At 43.7% G+C, this 24,693-nt stretch overlaps 1 protein-coding gene across 1 annotated transcript in view; it reads left to right on the top strand.

The window, feature by feature from the left end:
• Positions 1–24,693, top strand: part of SELE (selectin E) — a 54,427-nt gene that overhangs the window by 23,872 nt on the left and 5,862 nt on the right. Inside the window, exons 5-13 of the mRNA XM_084636067.1 lie at positions 18,981–19,197; positions 19,998–20,077; positions 20,899–21,285; positions 21,762–21,869; positions 22,004–22,189; positions 22,591–22,776; positions 22,886–23,071; positions 23,809–23,994; positions 24,104–24,289. Coding sequence (XP_084492193.1) covers positions 20,041–20,077; positions 20,899–21,285; positions 21,762–21,869; positions 22,004–22,189; positions 22,591–22,776; positions 22,886–23,071; positions 23,809–23,994; positions 24,104–24,289 — 1,462 coding nt within the window. The 5' untranslated portion in view covers positions 18,981–19,197; positions 19,998–20,040. The remainder of the gene's footprint in view (positions 1–18,980; positions 19,198–19,997; positions 20,078–20,898; positions 21,286–21,761; positions 21,870–22,003; positions 22,190–22,590; positions 22,777–22,885; positions 23,072–23,808; positions 23,995–24,103; positions 24,290–24,693) is intronic.

The raw sequence follows: 24,693 nt of genomic DNA on the forward strand, positions 1-24,693 counted from the left end.
TTAGAGATCACACACGCAGTGCTTGGCAACAGAATTTGGCTTGCAGGCGGCCATGGCAAGCCATAGTCCCCTTAATTAAATTCCCCTATTTCAACCAGGTTACCATGAACAATATCACTCTCTTGAGGATAACACAGAGAGATAAAGAATAGATGTTGCTTGAATGCCAGCAAACACCGGGACCATACGCTGCCAGGCTTTGTCATGAAATGATACCAGATTACTTGCTACTTACATGGCATGGTAAAGTGTCCTACCGTGGAGGACGGAATAAGGCTGCTCTCCCCAGAAACCTTCTGCAAAGGCTTTTAGAGTACCTCCAGGAGAGCTTCATGGAGATTTCCCTGGAGGATTTCCGCTCCATCCCCAGACACGTTAACAGACTTTTCCAGTAGCTGTACTGGCCACAAATGCATCCCAAGTCCTCAGGGCTACTTAATCATTAAAAAACGCTTTCTTTTATCATGTGTATTATATTTAAAATGGTACACTCACCAGAGGTCCCTTCTCCAGCTTAGTTGGGTTGGGATGGTATTTCAGTCAGGGTGAGAAAAAGATCCTGACTGTCGGGGAGAACGGTGTGCTGTGTGCTCTCCTCAAGCTCCTCCTCCTCCTCCTCATCTTCCCCATCCACAAAATCCTCAGGCCTGGCGGAGAGTACTCCATCATCACAGTCCACGGACAGGGGTGGGGTAGTGGTGGAGGCCCCCGCTTGAACTGCATGCAACTCAGCATAGAAGCGTCATGTCTGGGGCTCTGTCCCGGCACATCCGTTTGATTCTTTGGTTTTCTGGTACGCTTGTCTGAGCTCCTTAAATTTCACGTGGCACTGTGTTGCGTCCCTGCTGTAGCCTCTGTCCCTCATGGCCTCGGAGATTTTTTGAAATGTTTTGGCACTTCGTCTTTTGGAACGTAGTTCTGATAGCACGGATTCCTCTCCCCATACAATGATCAGATCCAGTGCCTCTTGTTCGGTCCATGCTGGAGCTCTTTTTCGGTTCTGGGACTGCATGGTCACCTGTGCTGATGAGCTCGCCTGGCCAAACAGGAAATGAGATTCAAAAGTTCGCAGGGCTTTTCCTGTACACCTGGCCAGTGCATCCGAGTTCAGAGTGCTGTCCAGAGCAGTCACAATGGTGCACTGTGGGATAGCTCCCGGAGGCCAATACCTTCTAATTGCATCCACACTAACCCTAATTCGAAACGACAATGTTGATTTCAGCGCTAATCCCCTCGTTGGGGAGGAGTACAGAAATCGGTTTTAAGAGACCTTTATGTCAAAAAAAATGGCTTCGTTTTATGGACGGGTGCAGGGTTAATTTGATGTAATGCTGCTAAATCCGACATAAACTCGTAATGTAGACCAGGCCTTAGAGTGTGTCTAAATTAGGAAAAGTTGAAGTTAGGTCTTGGTTAGGTTAGCTAACACATGTTGGGTGCCCCTTTCTATTAATCAGGTTTCATTTCTATGGGATCTTTTACTTCATTACATTAGTTTTATGCCATTGTAACTCAATGGATTTCTAACTATTATGATTCTGTAATAAAAGGCTAAATCCTTCTGTTACAAGGCCTTGCTCTTGGAATCAATATTTTTTTTTCCTCAGAATGTTTATCTTCATTTGATGAGGCCAAAATATACTAATAACTCCGGAAAATAGACTGACAACATTGTTATTATTTAAACGCTGGTTATTTGGTTTCATTACCGAATGCTACAAAGACATGAGGAAATGAACACTTGAGAAAAAGAAACTGTGTTTAGGTTTCATTTATTGGGCTGTTCGTAGGAGTTAGGTTTCAAAGACACTACACCTCTATACAATTATGTGTCTAGACTGGACACATTGGATGTGATTATCATTGAAGGTTCGGAAGGATGGAAAGACGCCTTCTTCATCACATTGTGATAAAAGCCCACCACATTAGAGATAGAAATACCTTCTTTGGGATGATTAATTTCCAAAACATGGTATCTATGTTGGATTTGTAATTTTTTATTAACTAATATTGTAAAGGTCTCATTCTTAGATGGGTATAAGGCTTTGCACACATGGTTCAGGCCATGGAATGAGTCAAAATTGTCTTGACAAATTGTAGAACTGGTCTGAATTCAACAAGCTGAAATTCAGTAAAGACAAATGCAAAATACTTCACTTAGGAAGGAAAAATTAAATGCACGTCTACAAAATGGGGAATATCTGGCTATGTCGTAGTACTGCTGAAAAGGGTCTGGGGGTTACAGTAGATCAGAAACTGAACATGAATCAACACGGTGCTGAAGCTGTGAAAAAGGGTAACAGTCTGCATGCATTAATAGGATTGTCGTATGTAAGACATGGGAAGTAATTGTTCAGCTGTACTCTGCATTAGTGAGGCCTCAGCTGGAGTACTGTGTCCAGTTCTGGGGACCACACTTTAGGAAAGATGTGGACAAACTGGAGAGAGCAAGAAAAAATGACAAAATGTTTAGAAAAATCTGACCTATGAGTAAAGTTTAAAAAAATGGGCATGTTTAGTCTTGAGAAAAGAAGACTGGGTGGGAGCAGGAGATCTGATGTCTTCAAATATGTGAAGGGCTGTTATTAAGAAGACAGGGTCAATTGTTCTCCATGTCCACTGAAGGTAGAACAAGAAGTAATGGGCTTAATCTACAGCAAAGGAGATTTAGGTTAGATATTAGGGAAAGCTTTCTTACTATAAGGGTAGTTAAGCTCTGGAATAGGCTTCCAAGGGAGGTTGTGGAATCCCCTCACTGCAAGTTTTTAAAAACAAGGTGGACAAACACCTGTCAGGGATGGTCTAGGATGTTTACTTGGTCCTGCCACAGTGCAGGGGGCTGGACTTGATGACTTCTTGAGGTCTCTTCCAGCTCTACATTTCTGTGATTCTCTGAGCCTCATTAACTTGAGAAAGTGAGGATCATCTCTTCTGCATATTGGGGCAGAAGCTCTACAGCTGATTTTTAGACTTCTCTCCTCTGGCAGAAATGCTCTGTCTAAGATTTGAGTCAAAAATGGCTTCTATGAATGGCATCTGTTGTGTGGGTATTAGTAGGGCTCTTTCCCTGTTATTTCTGAGTCCTAGACTATTGAAGGGAGGAGGGATAGCTCAGTGGTTTGAGCATTCGCCTGCTAAACCCAGGGTTGTGAGTTTAATCCTTGAGGGGGCCATTTAGGGATCTGGGGCAAAAATTGGGGATTGGTCCTGCTTTGAGCAGGAGGTTGGACTAGATGACCTTCTGAAGTCCCTTCCAACCCTGGTATTCTATGAAGAGAGCAGTTGGGATACTGCTATGGATAGGTCTTCCCTTGATGTAGCTTTGATAAGCAAATCATCCAAATCAGGAGAGATGAAAATTCAAGAATAAAGCCCTTTTCCCCTGAAAGTGCTGGGCATCTCTTCTATAGCACCTGTTTGTAAAAGGGGGAGAACTTTTGATCTCAACTGGATCTTGTGAGATGGGTCCCTGAAAACGGAAGGGGGAGAGCCTGGAAGGATTGATGGTCTTGAACTGGCTAGCATATCCATTGTGTACTATCTCCAAGATCCACTTGTCTGATGTTATTGCTTTCCAATTGTTGCATAAAATGGCACAGGTGGGTCTCCCAAGAGGAATGGGGAAAGAAGGGTAGAAACTGGAATGCAACTCTCAACCCTCATGTCAGATTTGAGGCCACTCATGTGGTACAGAGGAATATGATACGGGGGTTTGTTTCCACTTAGAATAAGGTTTAAAAGACTTCCTTCTCTGTTGATGATGTTGTTGAGAAGGGTTTTGATATTGTTGAAAACTACATCTTTGCGAAAAGTACAAAGATGAAGCTGAGGGTGGACACTGTCTCTGATATCTGAACATTGGTATCCCCAATCGTCTCTTGGGGAGCTGGAATACATCCATAGATCTGGCAGTAGTTCTAACATCTTTCATTCTTTCCAGTATTTCATCCATCTTTGCACTAGTTAAGCCTTCCCCATCAAATGGAAGGTCCTCTACCTTCACCTGTGTCTCTGAGGGTAGACTTGAGGTTCTCAACCAAACATATCACCAAAGAGATATTGCAGAAGCCCCACTTCTCTGGCAGAAATGTCAGTACAGTCAAAAGATGCCTTCAGTTGATGTTTCACAGCAGTTTGTCCTTCAGTAAGTATCCACCTTTTGAGCCTTCTACTGCAGCTTCCACCACTCATCCATGACTGGAACTTAGAAACTTAGAAAAATCGTCTTGAGAGAGCTGATAAAGTTTATAATCTTTCCTTGACATTGGTTGTCCCGATGCAGGAGAGGACCTGATCAATTTAGCCAGTTGAGAAAGTCCTTCTAAGAGAGGAAGAACAATTCTGCTTCTAGAAGATGAACCCAAGATGTCAAATATAGGCTGGGAAGTCTCCTCCACAGACACCAAGGGTAGCCAAGAGTCTCAGCCATTCTGTCTATTAGCTCATGAAAAGGACTTCTTTCCTTGAAGGGAAAGAAGTAGTTGAAATCCCCCTGCTATCATCTGGGGAAATTTGATTTTCTGATTCCAGAACCAATACATGAGTATGTTCAGCTAACATCAGTTTCTCCTCCTCTGAAAGTGTATCTAGAATGATTGTAGGGGACTGATCTCTACTCTTGTGTTTTGCAAAGGCACCCAGGAACTTTGGATGCCATGGTTCAAAGCTGTCTCACATACCAGGTGGAGAAGGTTTCCTTATGTAAAAGGAGGTTGGGGCTCTTGAAAATGGTCTAAGGAGGGTCAGCACAGCCATCTTACCCAAGTTGGAACCTGCCACTTTGGCCAGAATTACATATTTGGATTTGAACAATAACACTTTGGGTAATAAGGGCCCTGTGACAGGGTGCACCAACCCCGCACTGGGCCAACAGGGGCTCCCTAGCTTGATGCACAGAACCCATCACAGGCCCTCCTCATACTATTGCCTGGCAGTGCATTTTGCTTTGTGCTGCAGAATCTGTTCATGTTCTGAGTGAGATTGCAGGTCCAATCTTTGTTCCAATCCTGACGGTAAAGGTGATATTGGTGGTCTTGGCTGTAAAATAGGAAAGGGTGAAAAGAAAAGGAGTACTTGTGGCACCTTAGAGACTAACCAATTTATTTGAGCATGAGCTTTCGTGAGCTACAGCTCACTTCATCGGATGCATGCCGTGGAAACTGTAGCAGACTTTATATATACACAGAGAATATGAAAAAATACCTCCTCCCACCCCACTGTCCAGCTGGTAATAGCTTATCTAAAGTGATCACCAGGTGGGCCATTTCCAGCACAAATCCAGGTTTTCTCACCCTCCACCCCCCCACACGTGAATCTGTGTGCGGGGGTGGAGGGTGAGAAAACCTGGATTTGTGCTGGAAATGGCCCACCTGGTGATCACTTTAGATAAGCTACTACCAGCTGGACAGTGGGGTGGGAGGAGGTATTTTTTCATATTCTCTGTGTATATATAAAGTCTGCTACAGTTTCCACGGCATGCATCCGATGAAGTGAGCTGTAGCTCACGAAAGCTCATGCTCAAATAAATTGGTTAGTCTCTAAGGTGCCACAAGTACTCCTTTTCTTTTTGCGAATACAGACTAACACGGCTGTTACTCTGAAACCTGTCATTAGGAAAGGGTGAGTGTACTTTGTTTGCAGAGCATGACGGCGTCTTAGGCAGAGGAGGAAGTGGAGAGATTCAGACATCAGACACTCTTCTTCTCTTTTCCAAAGAAGGACTGTCCACTTGTGGAACCAGAACCAACTATCTCATGTACCTTCTTTACTTAAATAGGTCAGATCCAAGCCCAGAGAAGAATGCAGATCTGGGCAATGGATTTAAACCACCATCATAGTACAGTAATTCCTCACTTAAAGTCATCCCGGTTAACGTTGTTTCGTTGTTACATTGCGGATCAATTAGGTAACATGCTCGTTTAAAGTTGTGCAATGCTCCCTTATAACGTCGAAATGACTTCGACGTTACAAGACGAAAAAAAGTGTTTTCCACCCAGAAATCTTAAAGTCATCCCGGGATGACTTTTTTTTCGTCTTATAACGTCGTTTGGCAGCCGCCTGCTTTGTCCACTGCTTGCAGGAAGAGCAGCCTGTTGCAGCTAGCTGGTGGGGGCTTGGAACCAGGGTGGACCGGCAGCCCCCATCAGCTCCCCGCTCCCCTAAATTCCCTATGCAGCAGCCGCCCAGCAGGCTATCAACTGCCTGCAGTTCAGCTGTCCCACCCCCCACTGCCATGTGCTGCTCTTGTCTTTTGCCTTGGAGCTGCTCCCCGAGCCTCCTGCTTGCTGGGGGGGGGAGGAGGAGGGAAAAGGGGGGCTATTGTCAGGGTGTCCCCCTCCCCCTTGCTCCTGCACCCTGCTTACCCCATCTCCATAGAGCAGGGGGACACACGATGGGGCTCAGGACTGAGGGAGCTTCCTGGCAGCAGCTGTGGTCTCAGTTTGCTGATTAACTTAACAAGGCAGTGTACTTAAGAGTGGGTCAGCGTACTTAAATGGGAAATGTGCATCTCTCTCTTACACACACACACGGTGTGTGTCTCTGTCTGCCATGCTGTCTCCCCTCCCTCCATTCCTGCTGCCTTGTAGAGAGTGAGGCTATATTAACAATGAGTTAACCCCTTGAGGGCTCAGCCAATTGCTAGTTCACCATTTAGCACAAAGGCATTCCCTGGGAAATATCCCACCCTCTGACTTCACCACCTCAACCAAGCTTCACAATCATCATTGCTGTGTACAGTATTAAATTGTTTGTTTAAAACTTATACTGTGTGTGTATGTGTGCGTGTATACACACACACACACACACACACCGTATAAGTACATATATATATATATATATATGTATAAAATATAGGTTTCAGAGTAGCAGCCGTGTTAGTCTGTATCCGCAAAAAGAAAAGGAGTACTTGTGGCACCTTAGAGACTAACAAATTTATCTGAGCATAAGCTTTCATGAGCTACAGGTCACTTCATCAGATGCATGTAGTGGAAAATTTTTTATATACACAATTTTTTATATACACAAAGATTTTTGAGTATTTATATACACAAAGATGGAAAAGATTTTATATACACAAAGAACATGAAACAATGGGTGTTACCATACACACTGTAATGAGAGTGATCAGGTAAAGTGAGCTATTACCAGCAGGAGAGAAAAAAAACCTTTTGTAGTGATAATCAAGGTGAGCCATTTCCAGCAGTTGACAAGAACATGTGAGGAACAGTGAGGGCGGGGGGGAGGGGGATAAACATGGGGAAATAGTTTTACTTTGTGTAATGACACATCCACTCCCAGTCTTTATTCAAGCCTAATGTAATGGTGTCCAGTTTGCAAATTAATTGCAATTCAGCAGTGTCTCACTGGAGTCTGTTTTCGAAGTTTTTTTGTTGTAATATTGCAACTTTTAGGTCTGTAATCGAGTGACCAGAGAGATTGACGTGTTCTCCCACTGGTTTTTGAATGTTATAATTCCCGATGTCTGATTTGTGTCCATTTATTCTTACGTAGAGACTGTCCAGTTTGGCCAACGTACGTGGCAGAGGGGCATTGCTGGCACATGATGGCATATATCACCTTGGTAGATGTGCAGGTGAATGAGCCTCTGATAGCGTGGCTGATGTGATTAGGCCTTATGATGGTGTCCCCTGAATAGATATGTGGACACAGTTGGCAATGGGTTTTGTTGCAAGGATAGGTTCCTGGGTTAGTGTTTTTGGTGTGTGGTGTGTGGTTGCTGGTGAGTATTTGCTTCAGGTTGGGGGGCTGTCTGTAAGCAAGGACTGGCCTGTCTCCCAAGATCTGTGAGAGTGATGGGTCGTCCTTCAGGATAGGTTGTAGATCCTTGATGATGTGCTGGAGAGGTTTTAGCTGGGGGCTGAAGGTGATAGCTAATGGCGTTCTGTTATTTTCTTTATTGGGCCTGTCCTGTAGTAGGTGACTTCTGGGTACTCTTCTGGCTCTGTCAATCTGTTTCTTCACTTCAGCAGGCGGGTATTGTAATTGTAAGAATGCTTGATAGAGATCTTGTATGTGTTTGTCTCTGTCTGAGGGGTTGGAGCAAATGCAGTTGTATAGTAGAGCTTGGCTGTAGACAATGGATCGTGTGGTGTGGTCTGGATGAAAGCTGGAGGCATGTAGGTAAGTATAGTGGTCAGCAGGTTTCCAGTACAGGGTGGTGTTTATGTGACCATCGCTTATTAGACTGTAGTGTCCAGGAAGTGGATCTCTTGTGTGGACTGGTCCAGGCTGAGGTTGATGGTGGGATGAAAATTGTTGAAATCATGGTGGAATTCCTCAAGGGCTTCTTTTCCATGGGTCCAGATGACGAAGATATCATTATTGTTTACCCACTGGCGATTAATTTTTGACAAGTTTCCCAGAAATGTTTTGTATATTTTTCTCCTAGGACGGGGACTGAGAGATGACCAGTCCTAAATTCCCCAGATATGTACGGTCCCTCATGTAAAATCTCAATGTCCGTTAAAGATGGGAACACTAGATGTCTTTTCTGTTTGGGAGAATCTCACATCCCTAGTAAATGTGTCATATATAAGTCCTTTTCCAAGAGGACCTTAAAAATTAAAAGAGGCCTGTCTCCAGATGTTTCTACTCAATAGGTCTAGGAGACTGGCTTCAGATTTGGTGTCATGACCCCTCTGTACAAGACCTTCCTGTCTCCAATAGTGCTCCAATCAGCACAGGGTCTGACAGCTCCGGAGCCCCATCAGTTATGGCTCCAGCTGCTTCCTCAGGAAAGCCTGACAAAGAGCTTTCTGAGAAGCTATGTAAAATACACTGGGGAAAATTAGAGGCAGTCCCTGCAGAAGATCTGTTCTAAAAAAAGAATGGTTTCCCTGCACCGTTCACCATCAAGAGACTTCATGGCCCAGTGCGGCTACTGTTGAAGCTTGTAAGGATCCCTGTACCAAGTCTTTGACAGTGATGCAGTATGCCAAATCTACTGCTCCTTCTGTACCAACTCCTGCTACGTCTGCTTCAGCTTCCGTACCAGTGAGCTCTGGTATGGCTCTCTTAGTAACAGTCACTGCTGATGCCATGACTCCAATATCAGATGTATCAATAGCAACTAAATCAGCACTGTTGACTCCACTCTTCGCAACTCTGGCTCCTCTATTGCCCTGCAATACCATTCAGTACTGACAAGATACATGGTACCAGGAGACCTACAGGTGTTGCAAGAGCATGAGTCTCCATTGCTTTCTATGACTATTAAAAGACATCTTCAGTACTGTGACCAGCTTTACCTGCAGTAGTGGGTAAATCCAGGAGCCCAACTGCTCAGACTCTTCTGGGACAACTTCTGGTCCTGTTTTGTCTGCTTCATCACTGAATGTGCAATGCTCTTGTTCATCGTCTTCAGCATCTCAAGACAATGTGAGGGATCTCATATATATTCTCCAAGAGCATCCCTCTTATGAATTGGGCAGAGGCTCCAGATATTCTTCCTGAGTGAGACTTTATAGAGATCATCATTCTGGTAATTCCCTACCTTATAGTCCTCCGGATCTTTTCCTGGGGTAACATGCCTGTGTGGCCTTTTTGGAATCCTTGGAGCCTATGCACAGGCTGGAACTCCATCATGGGAGATCACCTACCCACGAAAGATCCTCTCCTGTGACAGCTACACAAGCTGCTCTTGTTCAACAACAAGTCTCTACTCAACCCGAGAAACCATATGAGGAGGATCTATCTCACGCTTCTGATTTACTGGGTCCCATGATTGTTTCCTCATCATCTTCAGATGAGGCTGTAGTTCCACCTATCCCATTGCCTCTGGATGATTTTAAACGTTTTCAGGACCTTCTCAAGAGAGTGTCTGGCTCTGCAAATACCTCTTGAACATGTCCAGGAACCTTCTCACAAGATCGTATGTATTGTCTGCTAGGGAAAATAACCTTTCCAATCAACGATACTGTAGTGGACCCTACAAAAATCTTGTGTCAGACTCCTGATACAGCTGCTCCTACCTCTCAGAAGGCAGCTAAGAAATACCATGTCCCTTCCCATCACAGGATGACACCCTTGAGAACACCTCTGTGTGGCACACTTAGTTTTGCAGGCTGGCTGCTCTCTTTCTCTCCCACTTACGGTCTTGTAATGATTTACTTAGACCTGGCAATTGAGAACAAGATGCCCCCCTTTGCAGGATCTCATTTATTAGCTCATTTTCCAGAGTACAAAGAAAACTCCTCCTCATTAGACCCTCAGGTGCAACCCTTCTTCAGGCCCTGGGCTAATGCTGATAAGGATCCTCTCCCACATTCAGAAGTCTCCAGCCCTACTACTGGAGGTGGGTCATCATCATTCAAAGTGTATTGTTCTCCTTAAGCCAGGAGACTCCCCACCTCTCCTCCTGGAACAGGGTTATGCTTCAGGCCAGATTTAGCCCTCAGTCAACTTTTTCTCAGCTAGTTCCTTTTTACTCACTCGTTTTACCTGCCAGCTTGGAGAGGTTCACAGGCTGCAGTGCTTCTCCTGTGAGATTCTCAAGGAGCTCCTCTCTCTAGGAGCACCGCCCTACAACTAGGCTCTGACTGCCTTTTATCAGGCCCAGGTGCTCATTATTAAATTAACTGCCTAGATGGGCTCATTCCCTTAAATTAGCTCTGGGCCCAGACTCCTCTTAAAGGACCAGCAACCCCATGATCCTTCCCTCATGCAAAATTTAAGACTTGGCCAGAATTGTCTTGGTTGCACCATTGTGGCCAAGACAATTTTGTTTCCCCAAGATTCTGAATCTTTCCATCTGTCCACCAAAGACATTACCTCTCCTTCCAGACATGCTGTTACAGTCCAAAGGGAAGAAGTTTCACTCAGGTCTAGAATCTCTCCAGCTCACTGCCTGGCTGCTGGATGGATGTTGGACCTAGAAAAATTCTGTTCTGCAACTGTAGAAGACATATTAGTACATAGCAGAAAAGATTCTCGGAGATGAGCTTACTTGGCTAAATGGACAATGTTTTCCTCTTGATGTTCCTATGCTCAGATTATTGTGCCAATAGTAGAGAGGATGAAAGGGAAACCTGTCTCGACTCTACGTCTATCTAAATGCATATCCGACTGTGTGAGAGCCTGTTAGGAGGTGACAAAGTTAGATCTCCCAGTTTCTCTCAGAGTTCATTCCACTAGAGCTCAGGCAGTCTCCTCAGAGCATCTTTAAGGAATATTTCTGTCATAGATATATCTAAAGCAGTCACACATATGCAAATCACTCTTCCATCACTGAAGCTTCTGTGTTGGATGTTGCTTTTGGCAAGGCTTTGCTTCAGTCTTTATTAATGCTCACTATCTTTAATTGGATCACTGCTTGTGAGTCACCACAAGTGGAATATGTATATGGACAAGCACTTGAAGGAGAAAGGAAAGTTACTTACCTTACAGAACTGGAGTTCTTCAAGTTGTGTTGTCTATATACATATTCCACCTGCTCTCCTTCCCCAGTGTTTCAAAGTCCTATATGCTTCTGATTCTGTGGTGGAGAAGAAACTGAGTGCCGGCTGATCCACTGTCCTACATGCCCTTGGTGCAGGACATGTGAAGCTGCTAGCCAAAAGACTCCGACCTTGAGTGCTTGGGGCACATACAGACCATAAATGAAATATGTATATGGACAACACATCCTGGACACTAGGTGGAGGCACACAGCATAATGAACCCAGGGCTCACTGGTAGGTCGCCAAACCCCTGCAGATGGAGGAATAAGGGGCACTGCCACCCTTGGGTATCATGGATGCCCCAGGAGTGTGCTTGTGACACGATCACTCCTCGGCTCACAATCAACCACTGTTGTGTCCCCAGTATAGTGCACAAGGCAAAAAGGCCATTATTTGGCTGATACCACCTGCAGCAATCTTAGCCAGCAATAGCAAGCGAGGCATTGGCAGCAAATCACAGGAGCAGTCCTGCGTCCGGCCAATCTGTCCTCGGCGAGGCTCTGATAGGAAACAATCTCTCAAGCAATTCCTAGCCCCAGCCAGATGTCTCTTAAAGAGCGAGAGTTCGACGCCTGCTCTCCCTCCCAGACTTTCTCCAACTGGGCTGGGCTCTCCCCTTTCAAGTCCTCCCTCCAAGCCTGACATCTGTTGTGGGTTTAGCAGGGCTGAGCTGATGGAGTTCACAGCAGCTCACTAACCCTTTCCTGGCCAGTATGGGTTTATGTGCCCCATCACAGGACAACATAAAGATGGCTACAGGATTTAACCTGTCCCCATTTTTCATTATTTGTATGATTGTAGCACACAACTAATTCTTTCCTTCACTTAAAAACGCTACTTCTGGTAGCCTGAGTTCTAGTAAGTTAAGTAATGATACTAGACAGGCCCTCATAGGAGGCGTGTGTCCCCATTCCTTACCTCTGTGAGCCGATGGAATAGGAAAACTTCTAGATCAGTTCCGAAAGGAGTAAAGTTTCCCCTGGTATTGGACTGATTTCAATATGCAATACTTCAAATATGGAAGGGAGTAAATTAATGTATTTGCCCATCACAGAACTGAAGAGCCAAGGAAATCTAAATCCAGTCGGGCATATCAGATCTCCCAGAGTAACCTCAAAATATACCTACATACATAGAGAGAGGGTGGAAAAGAAGGACGAGGAACAGTCCCTCTGCTTTAATAAGCTGAAGAACATAGAACCCTGTCTATCAGATCTATCGCCCAGGACACAGAATTAAGGGAAACCAGGACTTCTATATCTTGCTTGCAGGTATGCCCTAGGGTAGGCAAACAGCATAGTATGGATGCAAATTCTTCTCCTCTTAATCTCGCATGGGATTATCTACTACTATATCCAACCTAACATGCCTACAGCTATTTTCAGTAGCTCTTGCTTTCTTGGGTGAATTGTTTTTTATTCTTTTATTTTATGTTTAATAGGCAGTTTCCCTTTTCTTTTTCTGAGATTGGTGGTATGCTCTTTGGGGACAACCTCATGGGAAGGTCTACATGTAGAGATGGATCTGATACTTGTTTCTGAGGGTGGTGAGGCTTATGCTCATTCTAAGCTCCGCTGGTAGGGACTTCTGTAATTTATGGCCCAGCACAAAAAAATTTCAGCCACTGACTCCTGATAGTTTCATCCTGGCCTTGAAGGATGCAAAGTCCCCATGATCACAGCTGCTTTGGTAGAGAGATGGTCTCATAGGAATGGATGCCGCATCCTAAGGACCTTCTCAATGAGGTCCAGGACTCTGAATTGGATCTAGAATTATGATCAGTGGAGGTAGAGATGCTCCAATGTGATGGATCTTCCACCGGAAAAAAGTGTTTTCCACTCAGAAATCTTAAGACCCCTTTTGCTGCAGAGCAGATGGGGCCTAGCATGTATCCATATTTAATGCTGAAATGCAATCTTTTATTTAAAAAGGTGTTAGTAATCCCCTGTCATTTTGCCAAGTGCATTTCTTCTGCTCCTTTGTTCAGCATAGTGTGGCTGCCTAAAGGACTCCAAGGTCTCCAGTGAGCATGATCCCTGGCCTCAGGTTGGGTGTGGGAGTGTCTATTTTTATCTATTCGGAGGAGGCAGACTATTATCTGAGTCATACAAGATCTCACCAGGCGGAGAATTTTGGACACTAGAAGGGGAGATAAACTATTTCATGCATCTGATGCCCTGATCCAGACAGACTGGAGACTGTCTTGCACAACCAGAACAATTCCCTCTTTCTGTGGAATTTTGTTATTCACCTCTTTGCTTTTCCCCATTTAATGCAAAGTGGGATGAGACATTGAGTGTTTCATACAACACCTCCCTCTCTGTTTCAGTAAAGATCTCAGTGGAAACTGCTAGCATCAGCTTTCAGTTTTTTTTCTTTTAAAAACAAAAGGAACACTTCAAAGTAATAATGTTAAAGGTTAAGCTGAAATCCACCAAACAGGAAACATCTTCAGGCTGCTGCCACTATGCCTTCCTTTCCCCCTGCTTGAACAATAATTACTGGGAATTCCTTCTAAAGAAGGACATGGACAGCTCAAGTCTCTGAGTCTGAGCCTTGCTCAGTGCAGGGAAGGGTGGGGGGGAGTGCATCAGGAAGCTGGTGGCTCCCTGATTCTGTGTTGGTCCAGCCCCTGGTGGAGGACTGGTTTAACAGAACTCTGCTCTGCCTAATATCCACTCTTCATGGTATGCCCCCACTGCTGGTGCAAGAGTAGCCTCTGCCACCAGATAATTCCCTTCCAGTGGGGGAATTCACTGCCAGACATTTACAGCCAAAATCTGGCCATTTTGTTCAGCTTGAATAGTGCAAATATAACACCGACAGACCTTGGTTGTTGGTGAGTGGGATCGAACTGTGGACCTTTGCAGCCTAATGTATGAGCCTCCACTGCATGAGCTAAAACCTACCAGGTGCTTAGCTAAGGCTGTAGCAGACTCATTAATCTCTAGATGGTCTTGGTGCCCCTAGAGGGGGACAGAGCAACACACCAAGCAGGCATGGGTTACGCAAAGAGTGCAGATTGTGCTGGCCCAGAAGTGTGCAATGAATGACTTTTAAGGTAATGTAATTTTATTTGTGTCTTAAGTTAACATATGAGTCTGTGAATGGTCATGTGGTTTATGTTGCACCGGATCTGCAAGAGGCCCTCAGAGCTGCTGGATGAAGTATGTAGAGCAGATGGTGAAATCTGCCATCACTGCCAAATGAAGGAAGCAAGTGATGAAGAAGGGGGATATGGCCATGCAACCCAAAATAAGTACAGACCTGGGCAGGGGACTTGACAGAGATTCAAATGAGCCACAGAGTGGACCAGCCTCCAGTGCCTTGCACCATGTCTAAACATTGACACCAGTGCAAAGTGTGTGAAGAGCCAGTGTAAAACACACCCAGATCAGAAGGGTAAGATTTCACACCACCTTCCTTTAGGTACAAATGGCTACACAAGGCAGGGGAGAATCAGGCCCTCCCAGTGTAGTGGCTACGTTACACAGGGACCTTTCATAACTAAATACCCCATGTGTCAGCTCACAATAAGGAGTGATTTTGAATCAGGCTTTAACACCACTGCTGACAGGTTTGGGACAGGTCAACTTTGTACAATTCAATTCTCTGGCCAGTTTAGCAAATAAGTCTTGAGGTTTGAAATGGGATACTGATCCACCTCCAACTAGGGGTTTATAGTACATTTATAGATCTCACAAATTACACTTCCAGTATTTTTGGAATACATACAACTGGTGCCGCCCATTGCTGACCTCCAGAAGACAAAATATCTTCCTTGTTTTTGCAGTTCTTCTAGCTGCCTTTCTATTGGTTCCATGAAGTGTGAGGCCCATGACAAGCCTTAAATACTGAGGGTATGTCTGCACTGCAGTGTAAGGCCAGGGTTTGAACTCAGGCTCAACTCTTCTGTCTATACTCAAATTATGCTAACCGAGGGCTTGGTCTCAGGATATTATGAGGACCTGAGTCAAGCCGGGACCCAGGGTTCAAGCCTTATTGCTTTGCTGTATAGATGAAGCCCTCCTGGACTTAAAGTCCGCTTAATGTATTCCTGAGTCCCACTGGCTGACTTCCTTTGTCCTCTGGACAGTCAAGTTTTCCCAAACTCCACCATGAACAAAAGGCTAGAGTGGCCACATTTTAGAAGGGCACTAGGAAGCCTGGGATATGGGTGGTTGAACTCAGGCCCACATAATATAGTGTAGATGTTGGAGATCCAGGTTGGGAACTAGGGTTCAACAATTCCTAGCCTGGGATTACAAATAAGTGTAGATGCTCAAGTCCTAGGCTAACAAACCCAGGGTCAGCTAACTTCAGTTCTACTAACCCTGGGTTTACACTGCAGTGTAGACAGACCCTGAGGCTACATGTAGCTTTATCATCACAACTTTTCCTAGCTTCACGAGTATATTAAATATAAATTTATGTTTTTCCATAATTTCCCCCACTAGATCCAACAAGTTGTGCATGGAACTGCAGGAAAGTTAAAATGTGCACAACCAATTTTTGCCAGTCTCCGAAGACCCATTTTCTTCATTGACTAGTAACTGTAATAGTAAGCAATCGCCTTTGTAATGTGCACTGATGAGATGCAGGCACCCAGTTCTTTTAATTCCTGATTACATCTTTTCAAAACTTCATTGGTCTTTACATTGAGGAATTCTTGCCTGTACAGTTTCTCAGAAATCACAGGTAACACATCTTCCCTAACAATTTCCTGTCAAGTCCTATATGTTCTGAACTACACGCAAATCTGAGAACTGGTGTAATATCCTCCGCATGGGAAGGCACAATTTCTGAGGACTCGTCTGCACATGAAACTTCAAAGCCCTCTATGAGACTGGTTCAAGTAACTTCAGGGAGCAGCTCAGCCTCTGTGACTGCAACTTCCACTGGAACAACGGAAACTTGTGCCTTTAGCAGTCACCTTTGTTGGAAACTGGCCTAAGGATCTGGGACTTGCTCCTGGAGGAGATCAGCAGGGCCACAAATCTCAACCCCTTCAGAGCAAAATACAAACCCCACCTTTAACCTTGCCTTCCCCTGCTAACACCATGCACTCAGACACCATGCTAACTGGAGAGGTGAGAGAGGGAGACTGAGCTAAACACTTTATAACTTTGCGAGGCATTTAGGGCCTGATCGAAAGGCCATTGAATGGGTACTACAGTGATGGGCACCAGATAAGAACCTAGACAGTGAGATAAACATACAATATTGTAAAAAGTGTTAGGCAACTGTGTTTAATTAGTTTATGGCAATTTGTTCCTGCTGTGCTTAACACATGGGGTGAAATCTAGGCCTCATTAACATCAGTGGGAGTTTTGCCATTGATTTCACTAGGACCAGGATTTCATCCCTTGGAAATGAGACAGTGAAGTCAGTGGGAACGGCAGGAGCCCAGCACTTCTGAAAATTAGGTTCAAGATCTGTAGGGCTTGTCTACATGGTGGGGCAATGAGCACTGCGGGGGATGTGATTTCTAAAGGGCGCTAATGTGATGTGCATTGTTTGGTCCATGTAGGCCCTTCTGGGGCACACTGAACGTTCTCATGTGCTTTAGCACAGTACTGATTCCAGCTTTATGTTAAAGTGCACTAGGGAACCTTTAGTTTGCACCAGCAGAGTCTATTCAGACCAATTAAGATGCAACACATTAGTGTGCTTTAGAAATCGCACCCCAGAGCATGCATTGCCGCACTATGTAGTAGAGAAGCCTTTAATCTCCACGATAGGGAGATTATCCCTATCTCCAGTTATATTATCCTTATTTCTCCAGTTTTATGCCAGTGTTTAGCTCCATTCATTTCAACAGAATTTCACCAGTGTAAAGCTGGTGTAATGGAGTGAAGTATCAGACCCTAGTTCTTTATAGCAAAAGAAAAAAGGTGGTCTATTGTATTCCCAAACTAGGTGATAAAGGAAAAAGAACTGAAAGAACAAGTCAGTTAAGAATTAGTCAGTAATGTAGAGTCAGCCGGGGCAGGCTAGATGGCTTTTCTGGCATTAATATCAAGGATTCCAACAAACCAACCAGACCAGAGGTAAACATTTTCAAAAGCACCTAAGTGACTTAAGAGCTGACCTCCCATTTTCAAAACTAATGTAGGCACGTAGGAGCCTAAGTCTCATTGAAGGACAGTGAGTCCCTAAGTCGCTTTTGAAAATGGGACTCAGGCTCCTCCTAAAGCACTTGAGGTTTTACAAAATGTTATCTGAGATCCATTGGTCCTTGACATCTCCAATTTGTCAAAAAGTTTCTATAGTTGATTATATGAAATTGAGATAAAAACAAAATAGGGAGGAGTTAGAAGTGATTTGATGGAAAGGCTAATAATAATCCGCTATGAGCCATGCATAGAAAAAAATGGCCAGGGTTACGAAAAGAGGCAGTTTATTCTGCCAAAGCAAACAGCCTTACAGGGGTTTTTGTATGCCACAGGGATATTTTTCCTGCCAAAGCTGCAGACAAGTGGTCTGGCCTGCCACTCTGCAGGAAAGATATTTTAAACTAACAAGTCTACACCTTCCTGGAGTTTTTTCCCTTCTTGTAAGTCCACCAACAATAGCATTGTTCTGATAAAATTTTCCACTAGGCAGCTTCACAGCTTCTAGCACAAAAGAGGAGGTTTGAGTATATGGACTTGCCAAGTAGGAAGCTCATAAAAAAGGTTAGAAAAAATATAAATGATTTTTTAAAATTTTCTCACTGACTTCAAAGAGTATTGAAGCTCTTCTGGCTGGGTCTATGTCTTTGTATACATAATAATAAATGATCAGGAAGGTCATACTTAAACTCTTCATTCTTATTAATTTTTGTTATAATACCACTTAGAGATCCCAGATGAGTTCAGAACCCCATTACATTAAGAACTATATACACATAGTGAGAGACAGTTCCTGGCCTGAAGAGCTTACAATTTAAATAGGCAAGACAGGGAAAGGCTGGGAGAAAGAAAGGATGATTATTCCAATTTATAGATGGGGAACTGGGGCACAGAGAAATTAAGACCCTGATCCAACACTAATTGAGGTCAGTGGGAAGATTCCCATTGATTTCAATGGAACTGATCAAGACTTAAGTGACTTGACCAAGATCACATAGGAGTCGGTAGCAGGGCCAGAAATTGAACTCAGATTTCCTGAGTCCTAGCCCAGTGCCTTGTAATGGTTGTGGAAAGTCTGATTGTTAAGTGCACATTGTGTACAAGAAATACCTTGTCGTCCCAATAATTTTGCTTTGGTCATTGAAATAATTTGATGAGGACTGGGATCAGAACAGTCTATATTCTCTGTTGGATCTAAGACTAAGACTAGTTGAGTCTGAATATTTATTTTCTCTTGATATCCTGGAATTGTGCGTTAATCTGAATTAAAATCTATGAGCCGGGATACAGTAAACCCTCATCATGGTGTTGGTGTGTGTCTGGGAGAGGAAAGCATATGACTGTGTATTTGTGAGTTTTGGCATCAGGGATATACCTTTTCCTGGGGAATTTTTCACTTTCTTATTAGGAAATATCCTCTGAGCCACGTCACTGGAATTTCTAGGAAGTAGGAGCTGATGGAATAAAAAGGCTTCAAGCTGAAGACAGCGGGTACACACTGACTGACAGCTCTCCACTGAGTCTTAGCATAAGAACCTCTGCAGTGACTTAGCAAAGGAAAACAGCCGCTGAAGACACATCTTTACCAGGCTGCTACATAGCACCAGGCATCACAGCCACAATCTGTAAGTATAATAGCCTTTCAAGTAGGTTTGTTGTATTTCATATACATGCTTGGCAGAATTCAGTTTTTATTTTTGTATAATTTTGATGAATAAAAAGTTTAGTTTATTTTTAAGCATTTTAAAGATTTTTTTATTGATTTAAATTTTCACAGTTGTGCAAAATTATGGCTTTTAAGCATTTCCCCCCCCCCCACTTTTTATTAATTTAAATGTTCACAGTTGTGGGAAATTATGGGGCATCAGAAATTATGGGGTGTGTGTGTGTCTGTGTGAGTCAGGCAATAATTATTTCATGACAGTGGACATTGAGATTCAAAAAGTTAAAGCTTTATAACAGTTAAAACACAAATTATCAATATCTTGTGTCATAATATGCAAAATAAATATCCTTAAATCAAACTCTAATAAGTTATCAAGCAGCATTTTTCTTACTTGAAATCAATGTTTATCAACTTTTACTGATAAAATTGAATCCTTCCAAAGGTATTAATATCTTAGCTGAGACCATTGTCAGTGATCTCAGCTAAGATCTGTCAGATTCAGTCAGATCTGAAGTAACACTACACAAATGTCCTGTACAAGTTACTTGAATTTCCAGTCTGCCCCTCCATTAAGATCTGCTTTAGACAATACACTAGCTCAGTGGAGAGTCTTGCTGTTTAACCCCGTAAAGTGATTTGTGAAATAACATATAGGAAAGATGCTATAGACAATAACATTGTATTGCATTATTGTATTGCAATAAGTTAATATCAGCGCTTAAACCATGTGCCATTATTCTGCATGTTTGTTTTTTGCAGCCATCTCTTCAAAGAGCAAAGTGAAGAGAAGTTCCCCAGAAACATGGTTGGCCTGTGGTTCCTCTCTGTTCTCACTTACGGTAAGTGAGTGTGTATCTGAGTGGAAAACAAGTTAGACTGGAAGTAACAGCACTGCTGTTTTCTCGCAGATTCCTTCTGAAGTAAATGGGGGTGCAGTAGCTGGGTTAAGCTTTAGGGCTTTAGGGCAGATTTGCAAAGAAAGCATTAGATGGGATGGCATGCTGCTTCTCTCAACTGCCAAAGCCAAAAGGGGCCCATACGTGGGGCTTTGCAGCATACCCACCCAGTGTGGGCAATGACTGGACACATCCTTGACAAGCTGGAGACCCTACATTTGATATTGACATGTCTGTTTGGGAGACTATTGTAACGTTGTATAAAGAAAATGCAACCACTACCTACACAGGCTCAAATACCTGCACATATGCAATATCCACTGAGATCTAGATATATTCTTCTTTAGAAAAAAGCAATAGGGTCTAGGTTGCTGTAGAAGTTATATCCAAAACATAGCATGTAGGTGGGATCCCTAATTCAAAAGCCTTATTTCTGTTAGCTCTTGGAAGAGCATTTTGACACTGACACCTTGAATGTTTGGGCTAAATTTCTGTGCTGTTTTCATTCCTCTCTCTCTGTCTCTCTCTCTCTCTGTAACATTCTGGGATTTTTCTGTACTTTTAAATATCTCTGTGCTATATATTGCAGTTCCAGCTGCTGAAGTTCTTTTTCTGATCAGTTCTCTCAAAGAGATAGATTCTAATTCTTCCTGGAAGTGCTCTTTGTAAAGCAGAATAATATAAAGAGATAAAAATGGCCTTTAATAACAGAAGAGGAAGTGCAGGTAAAAGGGTACCAACTTCTCTGCATCTTCTCTTTCTAGGACTTATGGTGCTTGAGGAGGGCAATTGCTGGACATACCACTATTCAGAAAAAAATATGACCTATAAGCTTGCGGAGGAATGGTGTAGGAAACACTATACAAATATGGTTGCCATTCAGAATAAGGAGGAAATTGTCCATCTGAATGCATTTTTACCCTTCAATCCAAGTTATTACTGGATTGGAATCAGGAAGATTGACAATGAGTGGACCTGGGTTGGAACAAAAAAACGGTTGACAGAAGAGGCTAAAAACTGGGCTAAGGACGAACCAAACAACAGAAAGAATGACGAGGACTGTGTTGAAATCTACATCAAAAGAGCGAAGGATGCAGGCAAATGGAATGATGAAAGATGCAGCAAAGAGAAGGTTGCCTTGTGCTACGCAGGTACAGAATTCAATCAATCCCAAAGAGCCTATATGATAATAAGAAAATGGACGTTTATTAACTAACCTATATATGTGCATTAAACATTGTTACTATGTTTAACTTTAAGCATGTGAGTAGTCCACTGAGGGCTACTCGCTTGCTTCAAGCTAATCATGCAGAACTTAGAGCCTTTATTATATCATGTAAAAGTCTATTGTTCTTTTTGTGATTTAACTTTTGATATAAGTTGAGTCTGTTTCCAGCCACAGCAATACTTTTGTGAGTGGCTAGGTTCAACTGTCTTGGTTTCTGAAATGCTGTGATGCAAAATCAATGTAATTTCAAATGGCATAACCTTCACCCTCTGTTTACTTTGCAAAGTATTTATTATCCAGAGTGTGTTTTCTCCTGGATAAGTAAAGTGTTGCAAATTAACAGATTAACTAGTAAAGGGGGATAGATTTGTTTTATAACCATGCTGAATTTCCTGCTAGCTTCCTGTGACCAGTCTTCCTGCAGCGGACGTGGTGAATGCCTGGAGACCATTAACAATCATACCTGCCTCTGTGATGCTGGATTCTATGGGCCTGAATGCCAGTATGGTAAGATTAATTCTTACTGCCTTCCAAACAGGGAGATGTGCATGTCAGCTAGTTTTCAGTACGTCTAGCTAGTTTATTTCATTTGCTGTTGAGAAAGTGGCACTGACTGTAGGCCTCCTTGTGTCCCTTTGTAGTTGTGACTTGCGACCAATTAAAAGAACCCGATCAAGGGACCCTGGAGTGCAGCCATCCACTACAGAACTACAGCTACAAGTCATCCTGCGAGGTTCAGTGTGCAGAAGGCTATGAATCAACTGGGTTTGAACCAGTGTGGTGTACCTCTTCCGGGAACTGGTCTTCACCCACTCCAGCATGTACAGGTAAATTCTCAAGGAACTGTAGGCCAGATCTCAACTGGCATAAATCCTTATGGCTCTGTTGACTTCAATGAAGCTTTGCCCCTTTATAGCAATGGAGGCTCTGGCCCACTATTTTAAAATTAAATTCTTAAAGTGAATTGGGTTCCAAATTGACAGATCTGGAGCCTACAGGCCTCCCTTTGTCCCAGAAGAAGTACAGTTCAGGAAGGGGCATTGCCATAACCCTGCCCTAGATAACGCTATACTGCTCTGCCCCTGGTCACTTTCTTAACCTGTAGGGAGATAGCTTCGCTCTCTAAAACTCAGCTCCTGTCAATGTATATTCTGTTACCATGCAAAAGAAAAGTTTTTCTCTTACTTTGCTCCAAACTAAGCTCCATGCTATTCCATGTGATTTGCAGTTGTGCAGTGTGATGGCTTAAAGGCTCCAGCTCATGGCTCCCTGACGTGCTCTCCCGCCTCTGCGAACTTTCTGTGGAATTCAACCTGTGAGTTTGCCTGTGAAGAAGGGTTTGTGTTGAAGGGATCAGACAGGCTGCAGTGCGGTGCTTCTGGAGAGTGGGATGGACAGCAGCCGGAATGTGAAGGTACCTTTCTTTATGATTGCCCTTCCCAGTACACAGGGCTCTCACTGCTTGTGTAGAGTGCTCCTGTGGCATCCAAACTAACCGCTGATGTTCTCTCTGTGTGTCTCAGCTGTGACCTGTGAAACAGTGAATGGACCTGAAAATGGCTTTGTGGAATGTACCGGCGGTCATCCAGAATTCACCCACAACTCGGCCTGTGAGTTCCGTTGTGAGGAGGGCTACAGATTAAGTGGATCGCCCACGATTCAGTGCACAGCTCAGGGAGAATGGTCAGAGCCCTTCCCAAAGTGTGAAGGTAGGTCTCTGACCTTTTTGAAATAATCCATTAATAATAACACAATACCTAGCTCTTAAACAGCACTTCTCGTCAGTGGATCTCAAAGCACTTTCCAAAAGAAGTCAGTGTCATTGTCCCCATTTTAGAGATGTGGAAAATGAGGCGCAGACAGGGGAAGTAATGCTTGTGAGCAGCAGACCCCCAAGAAGCATGATTGTATACCGCGAATGTTGTGCATTTAAGATTAATCAATTCCTATCAAGTGCTTCGAGTGCAGAAGCTCTGCAAATCCAATCAGCTAGATACAGTGATAATATCAGCTCTTGAAATTCACGCAGCACCTTTTTTCAGAAAGGCCTGAACTCTAAAGTGCTTCAGAGAAAGATCTCTGAAAGATCATTTGCCTCAGATCTGAAATGCAGACTGATTTGGAGAGGGGTCTGATGCACATCTGTCAGTACCAGTAATGGAGCATAATTTAGAACCTTTCCTAGAGCTTTTTTATACATCTTACAAGAATATATTTGTATTTTAGTTACATGCTGGGAAATACTGAGACATCCCGAAATCCCATGTCCAGTCCCCTGAGACTCACGGATCCCAGCGCTCCTAGTCACTTTCTTAGACTGCAGGGAGATAGCTTTGCTCTCTAACGCCCAGCTCCCATCAATGTATATTCTGTTACCCTGCAGAAGAAAAGTTTTTCTCTTATTTTGCTCCAAACTAAGCTCCATGCTATTCCATGTGATTTGCAGTTGTGCAGTGTGATGGCTTAAAGGCTCCAGCTCATGGCTCCCTGATGTGCTCTCCCGCTTCTGGGAACTTTCTGTGGAATTCAACCTGTGAGTTTGCCTGTGAAGAAGGGTTTGTGTTGAAGGGATCAGACAGGCTGCAGTGTGGTGTTTCTGGAGAGTGGGATGGACAGCAGCCGGAATGCGAAGGTACCTTTCTTTATGATTGCCCTTCCCAGTACACAGGGCTCTCACTGCTTGTGTAGAGTGCTCCTGTGGCATCCAAACTAACCACTGGTGTTCTCTCTGTGTGTCTCAGCTGTGACCTGTGAAACAGTGAATGGACCTGAAAATGGCTTTGTGGAATGTACCGACGGTCATCCAGAATTCACCCACAACTCGGCCTGTGAGTTCCGTTGTGAGGAGGGCTACAGATTAAGTGGATCGCCCACGATTCAGTGCACAGCTCAGGGAGAATGGTCAGAGCCCTTCCCAAAGTGTGAAGGTAGGTCTCTGTCCTTTTTGAAATAATCCATTAATAATAACACAATACCTAGCTCTTAAACAGCACTTCTCATCAGTGGATCTGAAAGCACTTTCCAAAAGAAGTCAGTGTCATTGTCCCCATTTTAGAGATGTGGAAAATGAGGCGCAGACAGGGGAAGTAATGCTTGTGAGCAGCAGACCCCCAAGAAGCATGATTGTATACCGCGAATGTTGTGCATTTAAGATTAATCAATTCCTATCAAGTGCTTCAAGTGCAGAAGCTCTGCAAATCCAATCAGCTAGATACAGTGATAATATCAGCTCTTGAAATTCACGCAGCACCTTTTTTCAGAAAGGCCTGAACTCTAAAGTGCTTCAGAGAAAGATCTCTGAAAGATCATTTGCCTCAGATCTGAAATGCAG

The sequence above is a fragment of the Lepidochelys olivacea genome (assembly GCF_965140295.1).
Source record: "Lepidochelys olivacea isolate rLepOli2 genome assembly, chromosome: 8".
Lineage (NCBI taxonomy): Eukaryota > Metazoa > Chordata > Testudines > Cheloniidae > Lepidochelys > Lepidochelys olivacea.